Source organism: Chiloscyllium punctatum, chromosome 10, assembly GCF_047496795.1.
Source record: "Chiloscyllium punctatum isolate Juve2018m chromosome 10, sChiPun1.3, whole genome shotgun sequence".
In the NCBI taxonomy this organism is placed as follows: Eukaryota; Metazoa; Chordata; class Chondrichthyes; order Orectolobiformes; family Hemiscylliidae; genus Chiloscyllium; species Chiloscyllium punctatum.
Window position 1 is genome coordinate 123,414,823 of NC_092748.1, and position 17,193 is coordinate 123,432,015.

Genomic DNA, 17,193 nt, shown 5'->3' on the forward strand with positions numbered 1-17,193 from the left:
GCAGCTAAGAACAGAACATGCCTTCAGGAATATCAAGAAAGTAGGACCAATCTTAAACAAAGAATCTAGCAGACTAAAAGGGGTCATGAAATAACTTTAGCAAGCAGATTTTAGGAGAATCCCAAGGCCTTTCATTCAAAAATAAGAAGCAAGAGGGTAACTAGAGAAAGGGTTGGTCCACTAAAGGATAAAGAGGGAAGGTCGAACCTGAGAAAATGGGTGAGATTCTGACTAATTACTTTGCATCGGTGTTCACTGAGGAGAGGGACATGATGAACCTTAAGATTAAAGATAGAAGTTTGATTAGTCTGGGTCACGATGTGTTGGGTAGGCTAGAGGTTATTAAGGTGGTCAAATCCCCAGGACCGGATGGGATCTATCCCAGGTTGCTGAGGGAGGCAAGAGAGGAAATAGCTGGGGCCCTGACAGGCACCTTTGTAGCATCCTTAAACACAGGTGAAATATTGGAGGTCTGGAGGGTTGCTAATGTTGTCCCCCTGTACAAGAAGGGTAGTAAGGATAGTCCAGGAAACTATAGACCAGTGAGCCTGACATCAGTGGTGGGAAAGTTGCAGGAGAAGGTACTGAGGGATAAAATCTATTTCTATTTAGAAAAGATTGGGCTTATCAATAGACAATAGACAATAGACAATAGATGCAGGAGTAGGCCATTCAGCCCTTCGAGCCTGCACCGCCATTCAATATGATCATGGCTGATCATTCCCAATCAGTATCCTGTTCCAGCCTTATCTCCATAACCCTTGACTCCACTATCTTTAAGAGCTCTATCCAATTCTTTAGAACATAGAACATAGAACAATACAGCGCAGTACAGGCCCTTCGGCCCTCGATGTTGCGCCGATCAAAGCCCACCTAACCTACACTAACCCACTATCCTCCATATACCTATCCAATGCCCGCTTAAATACCCATAAAGAGGGAGAGTCCACTACTGCTACTGGCAGGGCATTCCATGATCTTACGACTCGCTGAGTGAAGAACCTACCCCTAACATCAGTCCTATATCTACCCCCCCTTAATTTAAAGCTATGCCCCCTTGTAATAGCTGACTCCATACGTGGAAAAAGGTTCTCACTGTCAACCCTATCTAACCCCCTAATCATCTTGTACACCTCTATCAAATCACCCCTAAACCTTCTTTTCTCCAAAGAACACAACCCCAAGTGCCTCAGCCTTTCCTCATACGATCTTCCTACCATACCAGGCAACATCCTGGTAAACTTCCTCTGCACCCGTTCCAGTGCCTCCACATCCTTCCTATAGTATGGCGACCAAAACTGCACACAATATTCCAGATGCGGCCGCACCAGAGTCTTATACAACTGCAGCATGACCTCAGGACTCCGGAACTCAATTCCTCTACCAATAAAAGCCAGTATGCCAATGCCTTCTTCACTGCACTATTTACCTGGGTGGCAACTTTCAGAGATCTGTGTACATGGACACCAAGATCCCTCTGCTCTTCCACACTACCAAGTAGTCTACCATTAGCCCAGTAATCCATCTTTTTATTACTCTTACCAAAGTGAATCACTTCACACTTAGCTACATTGAACTCCATTTGCCACCTTTCTGCCCAGCTCTGCAGCTTCCCTATATCCCGCTGTAACCTGCCATATCCTTCCTCACTGTCTACAACTCCTCCGACTTTCGTATCATCCGCAAACTTGCTCACCCAACCTTCTAACCCTTCCTCCAGGTCATTTATAAAAATGACAAACAGCAATGGTCCCAAAACAGATCCTTGCGGAACACCGCTAGTGACGGCACTCCAAGATGAACCTTTGCCATCAACTACTACCCTCTGTCTTCTTCCAGAGAGCCATTTCCTAATCCAAACCTCCAACTCACCCTCAATGCCATATCTCTGTATTTTCTGCAGTAGCCTACCATGGGGGACCTTTCTTAAATGAATCCAGAGTCTGGGCCTCCACTGCCCTCTGGGGCAGAGCATTCCACACAGCCACCCTCTCTGGGTGAAGTAGTTTCTCCTCATCTCTGTCCTAAATGGTCTACCCCGTATTTTTAAGTTGTGTCCTCTGGTTCGGCACTCCCCCATCAGCGGAAATATGTTTCCTCCTGCCAGAGTGTCCAGTCCTTTCATAATCCTATACGTTTCAATCAGATCCCCTCTCAGTCTTCTAAACTCAAGGGTATACAAGCCCAGTCGCTTCAGTCTTTCCGTGTAAGGCAATCCTGCCATTCCAGGAATTGACCTCGTGAACCTACGCTGCACTCCCTCAATAGCCAGAATGTCTTTCCTCAAATTTGGAGACCAGAACTGTACACAGTACTCCAGGTGTGGTCTCACCAGGGCCCTGTACAGCTGCAGAAGCACCTCTTTGCTTCTATACTCAATTCCTCTTGTTATGAAGGCCAGCATGCTATTAGCCTTCTTCACGACCTGCTGTACCTGCATGCTTGCCTTCATTGACTGGTGGACAAGAACACCCAGCTCTCTCTGAACAGCCCCCTTACCTAATTTGATACCATTGAGGTAGTAATCTGCCTTCCTGTTCTTGCCACCAAAGTGGATAACCAGACATTTATCCACATTAAACTGCATCTGCCATGCATCTGCCCACTCACCTAACTTGTCCAGGTCACCCTGTAATCTCCTAACATCCTCATCACATTTCACCCTACCACCCAGCTTTGTATCATCAGCAAATTTGCTAATGTTATTGCTGATACCATCTTCTATATCATTTACATATATTGTAAAAAGCTGCGGTCCCAGCACGGATAGGCAACATGATTTTGTGTGGGGGAGATCGTACCTATCCAAATTAATAGACTTCTTTGAGTAAGTGACCAAGTTGATAGATGAAGGAAGGGCTGCAGATGTCATATACATGAACTTTAGTAAGGCGTTTAATAAGGTTCCCATGGTAAACTAATAGACAAAGTGCAGGCTGTTCTAGCCATGTGGATGAAGAACTGGTTGAGCAATAGGAGACCGAAAGTAGTTGAAGGGAGTTTCTCAAAGTGGAGAAAGGTGATCTGCCGTGTTCCACAGGGATCAGTGCTGGGGCCACTGTTGTTTGTGATATACATAAATGATCTGGAAGAGAGCATTGTTGGGCTGATCTGTAAGTTTGCAGATGACACGAAGATTGGTGGACTGTCAAAGAATACAGGAGAATATAGATAGACTGGAGAGTTGGGCGGAACTCAATCCAGGTAAATGTGAGGTGATGCATTTTGGGAAGTTAATCCTAGAGCGAATTATACTGTAAATGGAAGAGCCTTGGGAAAATTTGATGAGCAGACAATTCTTGGTGTTCAGGTCCATTTTACCCTGAAGGTGGCTGCACAGGTGGATAGCGTAGCCAAGAAGGCATATGGTATGCTTGCCTGCATCGGACGGGGTATTGAGTACAACAGCTGGCAGGACATGTTAAAATTGTACAAGACTTTGGTTCGGCTGGCTTTAGAATACTGCGTACAATTCTGGTCGCCACATTACCAAAAGGATGTGGACGCTTTAGAGAGGGTGCATAGAAGGTTTACGAGGATGTGACCTGGTATAGAAGGTGCTAGCTATGAAGAGAGGTTGGATTGTTTTCATTAGAAAAAAGGAGATCAAGGGGGACCTGTTTGAGGTCTTCAAAATCGTAAAGGGTATAGACAGGGTAGATAGAGATAAGCTTTTTCCCAGGGATTCAATAACAAAAGGTCAACTGTTCAAGGTGAGAGGCAAAAAGTTTAAGGGGGATACACACGGAAAATATTTTACACAGAGGGTTGCAGGTGCCTGGAACATGTTGCCAGAAGAGGTAGTAGAGGCAGGCACAGTAGATTAATTTAAGGTCCGTATGGACAGATGCATGAGTAGATGGGGAGCAGAGGATGTTTAGGATTTGGGTGATAGGTTAAGACAGTGGATTTGGATCGGCTCAGACCTGGAAGGCCAAAGGGCCTGTTCCTGGACTGTAAATTTTCTTTGTTCTTCTCGTGGCCTATGGGTTTCTGAAATATACTGCTTGGAAGAATAGTTGTGGCAGGAACCTCACAAACTCTTAAAAAGTATTTGGATGGAACTTGAAATATAACACTCAGGGCTCTGGGTCTCGTGTGGGAAAATAGGACGGCTGTAGTTGGCAGTATATTTTTGACAGTAAAGACTTAATGGGCGAAGGGCCTCTTCTGTGCAGCATGATTCTACGATCCTCCTCTCTATTCTTACCATTAAGCTGAGGGGTCAACCCTGACTCCATGAATAGTGCAAGTGTAGCACCAGGCAAATCTGATGTCAACCTGGTGAAGCTCCACACACAAGTACTTGCTTGTCAAAGAGCAGAAGCAATGTGTGATAGAAAGAGCTAAGTGATCCCACAATAAATGGGTGACACGTAGCACAGTGGCTAGCAGTGCTGCCTCACAGCGCCAGAGACCCGGGTTCAATTCCCGCCTCAGGAGACTGACTGTGTGGAGTTTGCACGTTCTCCCCGTGTCTGCGTGGGTTTGCTCCAGTTTCCTCCCACAGTCCAAAGATGTGCAGGTTAGGTGAATTGGCTATGCTAAATTGCCCATAGTGTTAGGTAAGCGGTAAATGTAGGGGTACGGATGGGTTACGCTTCGGCAGGTCGGTGTGGACTTGTTGGACCGAAGGGCCTGTTTCCACACTGAAATATGATCTAATCTGATCTGATCTAATCTAAATGAATCAAATTTAAATTCTGCTGACCTATCATGTCCAACCATAAATTATGTTAGACAATTGAATAACTAACAATAGATGGAAGCTTCACAAATATTCAGTTTTCAATGATGGGGACAGCCGAGCATGCCAATGCAAAAGACAAGGCTGAAACATGTGCATTCATCTTCACACAAAGCACTGAGTTGAAGATCCATCTTGGTCTCCTCCTGAGATCATCTGTATCAAAGTTTGGGAGAAGATTTGTAGCTCGGGTGCTCGTTGTTGTGGTTCTGTTCGCCGAGCTGGGAACATGAGTTCGACTGGGACAACACTATTATTATAGGACAAGCCAAACAAAGAACAGCCAGGGAATTCCTAGAGGCATGGCACTCATCCACAGATTCAATCAATAAGCACATCGACCTGGACCCAATATATCGGCCACTGCAGCGGACAGCTGGAACTGACAACCAGAAGCGGCAGATACAAATCACCATAAATGCCAGAGGAAGCATCACAGAAGTACTTCACAGGAGGCTACTAAGCACTGAGGATGTCACCTAGGCAGGGGACGAAACGTCTGCAACACAAATTCCCAGCTCGGCAAACAGAACCACAACATCATCTGTATCGTGGACCGGCTGAATAATTCAGTCATTTTTAAAATTTAATAATTAGATCATTTACTTTGAACAAATGTTTATGGAATGATAAATATCTTACGCCTCATCAGAGGACTCCCCTGCTCTTCTCTGAAAGACACAGAGTCTTTTCTGCCCACCTTAAGAGAGAGATATTTCACCTTTCAGGACTGCACTGAAGTTGCCTGGATGATGTGCTTCTAGATTTACAATGGGCTTGAAAAAGAGATTCAGTCTTACTGTTAGTATCTCAATAGTCAACAAGGTTGACACATACAGACACCCCTCAACTTTCAACTCCAAGTTACCTCTCTTACAAACCACTTGTACTGAAGCCACTCTTCAACCTCACCGTATAAGAACCTCTCATCTAACAGTAAGACTAAGACAAGATCAGGATAGCAATGCGCAGCTCAGGAAAGGTACAAACACATGTGGATAAGAATGTGATTTAATGAGCATGAAATGATGGGATGGTGAGGACAGATGATACCTTGAATAGTGTCTTCCTTTGAAACTTCAGTCTCATTGTCATCATTTAAGCAGTAAACGGTCTCCCTCCTCACGTCCTCCTTCCGCAGAGTCTTGGCATCAACAGACATCCAGCTTTTCTTTACCTTCTCTTCAGTCATCTGTTTGAAGAGTTTTACATCTAAAGTTCTGATTGTCAAAAATTATACCTTTAAAGGGAAAACTGCATTAAATACTTTAAACATGCATCATTGCCCACTATTAGAACTGTTACTTTTATCTCCTCCCAATTTACATATTCTAAAATTTAAATACCCACTTAACTAATGGTCTGTATATGGAGGTCTATCATGTGCAAGTGCTGATGCCAAAAAACAACATAACTCATTGGTTTGTATATGCAGTTTTGGTCCCCTTATTGTGGAACAATGTAAATGCATTGGAGGCAGGTTACGGGAGATTTACCCCTGCAGACAAAGCACAGCATAGATACACCTGGTCGCAGCCAGACAGGTCAATCTGCTCAAGAATAGATTTCCTGTTTGTAACTGTTCTCAGTAAGATCCACCGGCATCAAGCAGGTATTCTTCTCTGACCACTGCCTCCTGTGGGCCGGCTATCACCTACAGGACAACCAGCAGGCTGGCAAGCAAACGTGGAAGTTGAATGTGAAGCTGTTAACCCCAGAAAAAATTGAGATAAAAAGGGATTATACTGGTTGGAGAATTGGAAAGGCCCTGTTAGAATCTCCAGTGGACTGGTGGGAAACAGTCAAAGGGAACATCAAAGGTTCTTTATTCTCAAAGGTGTTCAGAAGGCGAGAGAGAGGCAGAGAAAACTCAACACCACAAAAGCATGTAGCACCTGCACCTACTGCCAGACAATGGGTGTCAATGTCACACAGGACCAGCAGGAGGTGAAGAGCCACCAAACTTCGCTCTTTTCCTCAGAGGCCGGCAAGATAATTTTCCGGTTCCGAGTCCGCACTGTGGAGCAAAATGAGACATGTTCATGTTCCTTTTTCCAGAAGGTGCACAAGGAGAGCTCTATGCTCAGCAGCCTGAAGGAAGAAGATGGCTCGGTAACATCATCCCAGTCTGACATCATGAGGATCAGCAAATCCTTTATGCCGTCTGCATGACACAAAGCGCACTATCAGTGCAGCCTCCCAGTCATTCCTGTCCTCTATCATGATGGTCTTGGATGACAGCACACAGGAGAGGTTGGATCAGCTGCGATCTCTGGATGAGCTGACCAAGGCCCTCGAGTCCTCAGAAAAGAATAAAACTCCTGGAAGTGATGGTTTCCCAGATGAGTTTTAGATTTAGATTACATACAGTGTGGAAACAGGACCTTCGGCCCAACAAGTCCAGGCCGACCCACCAAAGTGCAACCCACCCAGACCCATTCCCTTACATTTACCCCTTCACCTAACACTATGGGCAATTTAGCATGGCCAATTCACCTAACCTGCACATTTTTGGATTGTGGGAGTAAACCGGAGCACCCGGAGGAAACCCATGTAAACATGGGGAGAATGTGCAAACTTCACACAGAGGCAGTAATTGAACCAGAGTCTCTGGTGCTATGAGGCAGCAGTGCTAACCACTGTGCCACTGTGCCGCCCCTATCCTGCTTTGTGGGACTTGATTGGGCAGGACCTGCTGGAGAGGTACGACAGTATGCTTCGGGCAGGTACCTTGAGTGAATCTAGAAGGAAAGATATCATTACCCTCATTTACAAGAGGCAGGGGGAAGAAGGAGGAAATTAAAAATTGACGACTAATCTCACTGTTAAATGTGGACTATAAAATCCTGTCAAAGGTCATTGCCAACCTGGTCAGGTCTGCTTTAGGGTCAGTGATTCACCCCGACCAAACCGGTTCTGTACTGGGGCAGGACGATTGCGGAGAGTGTCACGCTCCTCAGGGATACAATCACCTATGTGCAGGACGGCAAGGGTCTGCCCACTTGCCTCATCAGCTTGGACCAGTAGAAAGCCTTCAACAGGATATCGCACAAGTAGATGAGGGATTTTGTCTCAGCGTGACACTCTCAGTGATCATCCTGCCCCAGTATAGCACAGGTTTGGTTGGGGTGAATCACCACACGCTGCCCTTGAAGCGGCTGTGGAGGGGACAAGACTGTCACACACCTCCTTCTGGAATGTGCTTTTGCAAAATAAATCTGGGGAGGAATGCAGTGGTGTTTGTCGAGGTTCGTCCTGAGCAGCTCCATGTCACAGGACACCGTGCTCTAAAGTCTGTTTCCCAGGATGCACACCGAGGTAAACATCAACTGTGCTTGGAAAACCATCAACTCAGTGAAAGACGCTCTTTGGTCTGCCCGAAACTTGCTGGTCCTCCAGCTGAAGGAGTTGACCCTGACTGAGTGTTGCAGACTGGCACAATCCAAGGTCCAGGACTACACGCCGAGGGACGTGCTAAAGCTTGGGGCAGCTTCTGCCAAGGTGCAGTGGGAAAAGAGCACCGTGTAAGGAACTTCTGCTAAAAAGTAATGGGGGGGGCGTGGCGCATTTAATAATTGGGCCCTGCTGATACCTCAGCTAAATGCCAAGAAGTTGATAGTAAATATAGATGAACATCAAGTCTTAATTTGTTCTCTGTAGATAAAGAGAATATAGATCTGAACAGCTTCATTAGCTGTACATGCACATAAAGATTTTTTTAAGAACAAAGTATATTTTTGCAATAAATAAAAAAAACTGGAATAAGCAGAGTTTTGTTTTAATTCATTCATAGGATTCAGAGCTGTTGGCAAGGCCAGCACTTACTGCCAATTCCTAATTCCTTAGAGGGCAGACAGACAAGCATCATCCACATTGTTGTGGTCCTGGAGTCACATGTAAGCTTGATCAGATAAAGACAGCACCTTCTCTAAAGGATATCACTGAAGCAGATGGGATTTTATGACAAATGACAGTTGCTATGTGGTCTCCATTAGGCAAGATTTTTATTGAATTCAAATTTCACCACCTGCTATGGTGGAATTCAAACCCATTTTCCCAGAATAATAAACTGGGATTACTAGCCCAGTGAAGTTATCACTACACCACTGCCTATCCTTGTCTTATGGAGTTAGGTTGCATAGGCTGGATTTGTTTGCATTGGAGTTTAGAAGAGTGAGTGGTGACTCAATAGAAGTATTAAGATCCTGAATGGTCTTGACAAGGTGGACATGAAAGAATGTTTCCTTTTGAGTCAGTACAGAACTAGGGGACATTGTTTGCCCTTTCATTGAATTATTCTGTGTAAAAAATCTTTCTTCAGACATATCCTTTAAACCTTCCCCCTTCTCAACTTAAACTTATGTCCCTTTCAAGAGAGAGATGAGAAGAGTTTTTTCCTCTCAGAGGCTCATTCAACTTTGAAATTCTTTGCTGCAGAAGGCAATAGAGATGGAGTCATTTAATACAGGTGGGAAAATTATTGTTTGGCAGGGATATCAAAGGTTATTGGGGAAATGGGAATGTGGAATTCAAATCATAAACAGATCAGCCATGATCTTATTGAATAGCTGAAGCAGATTTGAGAAGCAGAGTGGTCTACTTTTGTTCCTATCTCAAATGTTTCCATAGTGGGCACAGTTATAGGGCCGACTACAAACATTTGGAAAATGATCAGCAAAGTAGAAATCATAACAGTGGCTTAAGAGTAATTCAAGAAAAATAATTCCATGCAAATAGTCTCAGTGTCATGCATGCTCTCCCAGTACAAACATACCACACTCTCCTTCTCCACAAACACATCTCTCCCTCCACAATTCTCTCTCCATGAATATTTCACAGCAAACTCCTTCCCTTTTTAAATGCCGCAATGGCTTAACTCGATCAACAATGAACACTATACTTCATCCTTCCCCAAAACAGTGAATTTCTCATCCCACCTTTCAAAAACTCCAGTGTTGCTTTTCCAGTTCCTTCTACTTCAATACAAAATCTACAACTCACTGCCTTATAGCCCACGATGTTGATGGTTATTCCAGAGCCGATGGTGAGCTGACATGGCCATGTCATGGGCTTCCTTTCGATTTTCTTAAATATGGATAGCCGTTCCACACTTTCTCTGGAATCAGAACAAACAACAAAGAAACATAGAAAACAGGAGTAGGAGTATGCCATTTGGTTTTTCACCTGACAAAGGAGCAGCACTCCAAAAGCTTATAATTTCAAGTAAATCTGTTTGGACTATGATCTGGTGTCATGTGATTCTGACCTTCTTGACCCCAGTCCAACACTGGGACCTCTACATTTGGTTCTTCAAGCCTGCTCTGCCATTCATTATGATCATGGCTGACCATCCAACTCTGTAGCCTGTTTCTGCTTTTCCCAAATATCATTGGATCCCTTTACTCCCCAGTGCTATATGCAATTCCTTCTTGAAATGTTTTAGCCTTGACTGCTTTCCTGAAGAAGGGCTTATGCCCAAAACGTAGATTCTCCTGCTCCTTGGATGCTGCCTGACCTGCAGTGCTTTTCCCGCAACACATTTTTAAGCTCTGATCTCCAGCATCTGCAGTCCTCACTTTCTCCTGCTTCCTGTGGTAGCAAATTCCATACGTTCACCATTCTCTGGGTGAAGAAATTTGTTCTCATCTCAATCCTAAATGGCTTACCCTGCATCCTTAGTCTGTGACTCTTGGTTCAGGACTCCTCAGCCATCGGGAACATCCTTTGTGCATTTACCCTGTCTATCCTGTTCAATTTTTATGGGTTTCTATGAGATCCCCCGATCCTCCCATTCTTCTGAACTCCAGCAAATATAATGCTAACTGATTCAATCTTACATCATACATCAATGGGGAAGGTGATAGTCTATTGACAATACCACAAGACTATTAATCCAGAAACCCAGCTAATGCTCTGGTGACCCGGTTCAAATCGTGCTATGGCAGATAATGGAATTTGAATTCAATTGAAAAGAAAATCTAGAATTAAGAATCTACTGATCACCATGAAATCCACTGTCAACTGTCGGAAAAACCTATCTGGTTCAAAATGCCCTTCAGGGAAGGAAATCTGCCATCCTCACCTGGTCTGGCCTTTAGGGGTGACTGCAGATCCACAACAATATGGTTGACTCTCAACTGTCCTTGAAATGGCCCAGCAAGCCAGTCAGTTGTGCCAAGCAAAATCTCCAAAACAAAATGAAACCAGACAATCACCTGGCTTCAACCAGGTACTGCAAAAGACAATGGCAGGAACAACCCTGTTGATCCTGCAAAGTCCTCCTCACTAACATCTGGGGGCAACAGCCAAAATTAGGAGAGCTGTTCCACAGACTAGTTAAGCAACAGCCTGATAGTCATACTCATGGAATCATACCCTACAGACAATGTACCAGACACCATCTGAATAGGTCTTGTCCAGCTGGCTTGACAGATCCAGCAGAGTTGGGGGCACAGTGGTATACAGTCGGGAGCGAGATGCCCTGGGAGTCCTCAAAATTGACTCTGACCTCCCTCAGCGGATGAATTGAGACTCCTCCATGTTGAACAATAAAGGAAGCACTGAGGATGGCAAGGGTACAAAACGTACTCTGGGGATTTCAATGTCCAGCACCAAGAGTGGATTGGCAGCAGTACGACTGATCGAGTTGGTCAGGTCTTAAAGGATATAGTTGCTAGACTGGGTCTACTGTATTGGTAAGAGCACCCACAGCACAGTACTTGTGGAGACTATGACAAAGCTGTCACTTTAAAAAGGTTATTTTGTCCTGGGTTTTGAAGATAAGATGTAAAGGCAGAGGTGCTTATGAGTCTAGGGCACCTTTAGGATTTTTTCGAAACGATTTAACAATAGTCCAGGAGTGGCCAGTTCAGGTTTTTCTACTTTTTTTTTTACAGTAGCAGTCACAAGATGTTTTCAGTACCAGAAAGGTTGCAAGCTCCAGTAAATAACTTCTAACCAACTTTCCCTAATGTTGTTCCTTCCTGCCTGTAAGAATCTGTGTTTGAATTTATCTTTTTGCCAAGGGTTGTGTTTATGGGATGTTACTATATTGGAACAGTTAATTAGTAATAGTTATTGTATCGAGTCGGTTAAATTTTCCAATAGTTAAGCTATTCTAAATTCCAATTTCCTTTGTTTGTGTTTTAACTATAGCATTTAAACAAATTATGTCTTGCTTAAAGCAAAGTGATTTGATCAATTTCCTCATATCTGGAACACTTAATTCACATCTACCCTAAAATAAGACAAAGTTATGGTATAGCGTCCCTTCTTAAAATATTTTGAGGGTGTCTAGCCTAGTCCATAGCAAGACTAAGTCCCACCTTCACACCAACCTGTGTAGCATGATTACTGTGCTAAATGGGGCAGACTTCAAACATAGACTTCCTGACGAAGGGCTTTTGCCCAAAACGTTGATTCTCCCACTCTTCGGATGCTACCTGACCTGCTGTGCTTTTCCAGCACTACACTCTCGACAGACTTTGAATACATCTAGCAACTCAAGACTGGGCATCCATGAGCCACTGTGGGCCACGAAAAGCAGCAGAATTTTACTCCAGCACAATCTGTAACCTCATGGCCTGCCATAACCCCTTCACCCTCATCAAGCCAGGAGATCAACCTTGGTTCAGTAGAGGGGGCATGTCAGGAGCAGCATCAGGCATATCTGAAATTTTTTTTTAGATTAGATTAGATTACTTACAGTGTGGAAACAGGCCCTTCGGCCCAACAAGTCCACACCGCCCCGCCGAAGCGCAACCCACCCATACCCCTACATCTACCCCTTACCTAACACTACGGGCAATTTAGCATGGCCAATTCACCTGACCTGCACATCTTTGGACTGTGGGAGGAAACCGGAGCACCCGGAGGAAACCCACGCAGACACGGGGAGAACGTGCAAACTCCACACAGTCAGTCGCCTGAGGTGGGAATTGAACCCGGGTCTCTGGCACTGTGAGGCAGCAGTGCTAACCACTGTGCCACCGTGCCGCCCATGAAATGGAGGTGTCAACCTAATGAAGCCAACAAACCGGACCAATTGTAAACCAAACAGCATAATCAACAATTGATAGACAGAGCTAAGTGATCCTACAACCAACAGATCAGATCTAAGCTGTGCAGTACTGCCACATCGAGTTGCAAATGGTGGTGGATGATTAAGCCAGTCACTGGAGAAGGCTCCACAAATTTCCCCATCCTCAATAACAGCAGAGCTAAAACTTTTGTAGCAATCTTCAGTTAGAAGTGCTGAATGAATGATCCATCTTGGCCTCCTTCAGCGTTCCCCAGTATCACAGAAACCAGACTTCAGCCAATTTGATTCACTGTGTGTGATATGATTGGAGACACTGGATACTGCAAAGCTATGGACCCTGACAATGGTACTGAAGACTTGTGCTCCGGAACATGTCGCTCTATTAGCCAAGCTATTCCAATGTAGTTACAACACTGGCATCCACCTGACAATGTGGAAAATTGCCCAGTTATGTCCCATGTATAAAAAGCATGACAAATCCAATTATTGTCCCATCAGTCTACTCTCAATTATCAGTAAAGCGATGGAAGGTGTCATCAACAGTGCTATCAAGCAACACCTGCTCAGCAATAACCTACTCACTAATGCCTAGTTTGGTTCCACCTTCTGACCTCATTGCAACCTTTGTTCAAACATGGACAAAAGAGCTGAATTCCAGAGGTGAAGTGAAAGTGACAACCCTTGACATCAAGGCTGCATTCAACAGACTGTGGCATCAAGGAGCCCTGGCAAAATTGGAATCATGGGGTATTGGGGGCAAACCTCCAGTGATTGGAGTCATACCTGACTCACTGGAAGAGGGTCATGGTTGTTGGAGGTCAGAATTGAGAATGTGGTGCTGGAAAAGCACATTGGTCAGGCAGCATCTGAGAAGCAAGAGAATCGATGTTTCGGGCATAAGCCCTTCATCACAAATGAGGTTTGTGGGCCAAAGGGGCTGAGAGATAAAGAGGAGGGGTGGTGGACGGTAGTTGAGAGTGCAATAGGTAGAAGGTGGGGGTGCAGGTGATACGTCGGAGAGGAGGGTGGAGCAGATAGGTAGGAAGGAAGATGGACAGGTAGGACAGGTCAAGAGGGCGATGCAGAGTTGTAAGGTTGGATCTGGGATAAGTTGGGGGGAGGGGAGGAAACTGGTGAAATCCACATTGATTCCATGTGGTTGGAGGTCAGCCATCTCAGCTCCAGGACATCTCTACATTAGTTCCTCAGGATAGTGTCCTAGGCCCAACCATCTTCAGCTGCTTTATCAATGACCCTCCCTCTATCGTATGGTCAGAAATGGGGACATTTGTCAATGATTGCACAATGTTCAGCAGCATTTGCGACTCCTCGGATACTGAAGCAGTCCATGTTCGAATGCAACAAGATCTGGACAATTTCCAGGCTTGGGCTGACAGGTGGAAAGTAACATTCATGCTAGACAAATGGCAGGCTATGACCATCATCAACAAGAGATTATACAACCATTGATATTCAATGGTGTTACCACCACTGAATCCCTCTCTATCAACATCCTCAGGGTTATTGTTGACCAGAAGTTCAACTGGATTCACCACATAAGCACAGTGGCTACAAGGGCTAGGAATACTGCAGCAAGTAACTCACTTCTATACTCTCCAAAGCCTGTCCATCATCAACAAAACACACTTCATGAGTGTGATAGAATACGCCCCACTTGCCTGGATCACTGCAGCCCCAACAACGTTCGAGGTTTGACACTAACCAGGAAAAAGCAATTCATTTCATTGGCAGTACATCCACAAGCATTCACTCCCTCCACCAAAGATACACAACAGCAGGACTGTTTACTATCTACAAGATGCAGATGAAAGAACCTCAGACAGCACCGTCCAAAGCAACGACCACTTCCATCTAGGAGGACGTGGGCAACAGATATATGAGAACACCACCACCTTCAAGTTCCCCTCCAAGCAACTGACCATCCTGACTTGGAAATGTATTGCTGTTCCTTCAATGTCACTGGGTCAACATCCAGGAATTCTCTCCCTAATGGCATTGTGGGTCAACTCACAGTAAGTGAAATGTGTCGGTTCAAGAAGGCACCACCTTCTCAAGGGCAGCTAAGGATGGGTAATAAATGCTGGCTAGCCAGTGATGCCCACATCCCACAAATAAATAAATAATGTCCTGCCACCCCTGGAATCAGTTTAGTAAACCTTTGTTACACTCTATATGTAGCAAGAACATCCCTCCTCAGATAAAGAGACCAAAACTGCATGCCATATTCCAGGTGTCATCTCATCAATGCCCTGCATAACTGCAGCAAGACATCCCTGCTCTTGTGCTTGAATCCTCATACTGTGAAGACCAACATACCACTGATCTTCCTTCCCTCCTGCTGCACCTGCACGCTTACCTTAAACGATTGTAGTGTCAGGAGAGTCTTGTTGCACATTCCCTCTCTCAATTTACACTAATTCAGATAATAATCTGCCTTCCTGTGTTTTGCTACCAAAGTGGACAACCTCACACTTATCCACATTATACTGCATCTGCCATGTGTTTCAGTTACTTTTTCCTGCCAAAATTGCATTCCAGTCAATCCTGCCAAGTCAGTTCTCCATCAATTGAATGTTCTTACCTGAATTGTTATTCATCATTCTCCACCATTATCCTGAAGCTGACAATGCAATGATCACAGTGTTCTGTCCTCTCCCAATGCCTGATCCATCTCAAAGAACAAATAACAATACAGCACAGGAATAGGCCTTTCGGCCCACCAAGACTCTGCTCACATACAAAACCATTCTCAACTAAAAAGCTTTTGCCTTTACATAATTGTCCAATGTGTGCAGGAGGGTTTCCTGACACAATATGTAGACAGGCCAACAAGGGGTGAGGCTATACTGGATTTGGTTCTAGGTAATGAACCAGGCTAGGTGTTAGACTTGGAGGTAGGTGAGCACTTCGGGGGCAGTGACCACAACTCGGTGACTTTTACTCTAGTGATGGAGAGGGATAAGTGTGCACTGCAGGGCAACAGTTATAGCTGGGGGCAGGGAAATTATGATGCGGTGAGGCATGACTTAGGATGCGTGGATTGGAAAAATAGGCTTCAAGGGAAGGACACAAATGATATGTGGAGATTGTTCAAGGAACAGCTAATGGGTGTCCTTGATAAGTATGTACCAGTCAGGCAGGGAGTAAAGGGTCTTGTGAGGGAGCCGTGGTTTAATAAGGAATTGGAATCCCTTCTAAAAGGGAAGAGGGCAGCCTATGTAAAGATGAGGCATGAAGGTTCAATTGGGGCGATTGAGAGTTATAAGGTAGCCAGGAAGGATCTAAAGAGAGAGCTAAGAGCAGCGAGAAGGGGACATGAAAAGTCCTTAGTTGGTGGGATTAGGGAAAACCCAAAGGCTTTCCATAGGTATGTCAGGAATAAAAAGATGACTAGGGTAGGTATCGGTCCAGTCAAGGATAGTAGTGGGAAGTTGTGTGTGGAGGCGGAGGAGATTGGTGAGACACTAAATCAATACTTTTCGTCAGTATTCACTCAGGAACAGGACACTGTTGCTGATGTGAATATTGAGTCACAAGTGATTAGAATGGATGGCCTTGAGGTACGTAGGGAAGAGGTCTGGGGAATACTGGAAAGGATGAAAATAGATAAGTCCCCTGGGCCTGATGGCATTTATCCTAGGATCCTCTGGGAAGCTAGGGAGGAGATTGCAGAGCCATTGGCCTTGATTTTTATGTCATCGTTGTCTACGGGAATAGTGCCAGAAGACTGGAGGATAGCGAATGTGGTCCCCTTGTTCAAGAAGGGGAGTAGGGACAGCCCGAGTAACTATAGGCCAATGAGTCTCACTTCTGTTGTGGGCAAAGTCTTACAGAGAATTGTAAGGGATAGGATTTATGAACATCTGGATAGGAATAATGTGATCAAGGATAGTCAGCATGGTTTTGTGAAGGGCAGGTCGTGCCTCACAAACCTTATTGAATTCTTTGAGAAGGTGACCAAGGAAGTGGACGAGGGTAAAGCAGTAGATGTGGTGTATATGGATTTTAGCAAGGCGTTCGATAAGGTACCCCATGGTAGGCTAATGCAAAAACTACGGAGGTATGGCATTGAGGGTGCATTAGAGGTTTGGATTAGGAATTGGCTGGCTGGAAGGAGACAGAGGGTAGTAGTTGATGGTATAGGTTCATCTTGGAGTGCGGTTATTAGCGGTGTTCCACAAGGATCTGTTTTGGGACCATTGCTGTTTGTCATTTTTATAAATGACCTGGAGGAGGGGCTTGAAGGCTGGGTGAGCAAGTTTGCGGATGGCACGAAAGTCGGTGGAGTTGTGGACAGCGAAGAAGGATGTGGCAAGTTACAGCGCGATATAGATAAGTTGCAGAGCTGGGCAGTAAGATGGCAAATGGAATTCAATGTAGCTAA

The 17,193-nt window shown here is 44.9% G+C and overlaps 1 protein-coding gene across 3 annotated transcripts in view; it reads right to left on the reverse strand.

Moving 5' to 3' along the window:
• Positions 1–17,193, reverse strand: part of xrcc5 (X-ray repair complementing defective repair in Chinese hamster cells 5) — a 398,838-nt gene that overhangs the window by 237,336 nt on the left and 144,309 nt on the right. For all 3 annotated transcript variants that reach the window (XR_011961734.1, XM_072580078.1, XM_072580075.1), the window contains exons 7-8: positions 9,749–9,863; positions 5,801–5,939 (exon numbers count right to left, since the gene is read on the reverse strand). Coding sequence is in view for 2 of the 3 variants with exons in the window: in XM_072580078.1 (XP_072436179.1) it covers positions 5,801–5,939; positions 9,749–9,863 (254 nt within the window). In the remaining variant the exon portion in view is untranslated. The remainder of the gene's footprint in view (positions 1–5,800; positions 5,940–9,748; positions 9,864–17,193) is intronic.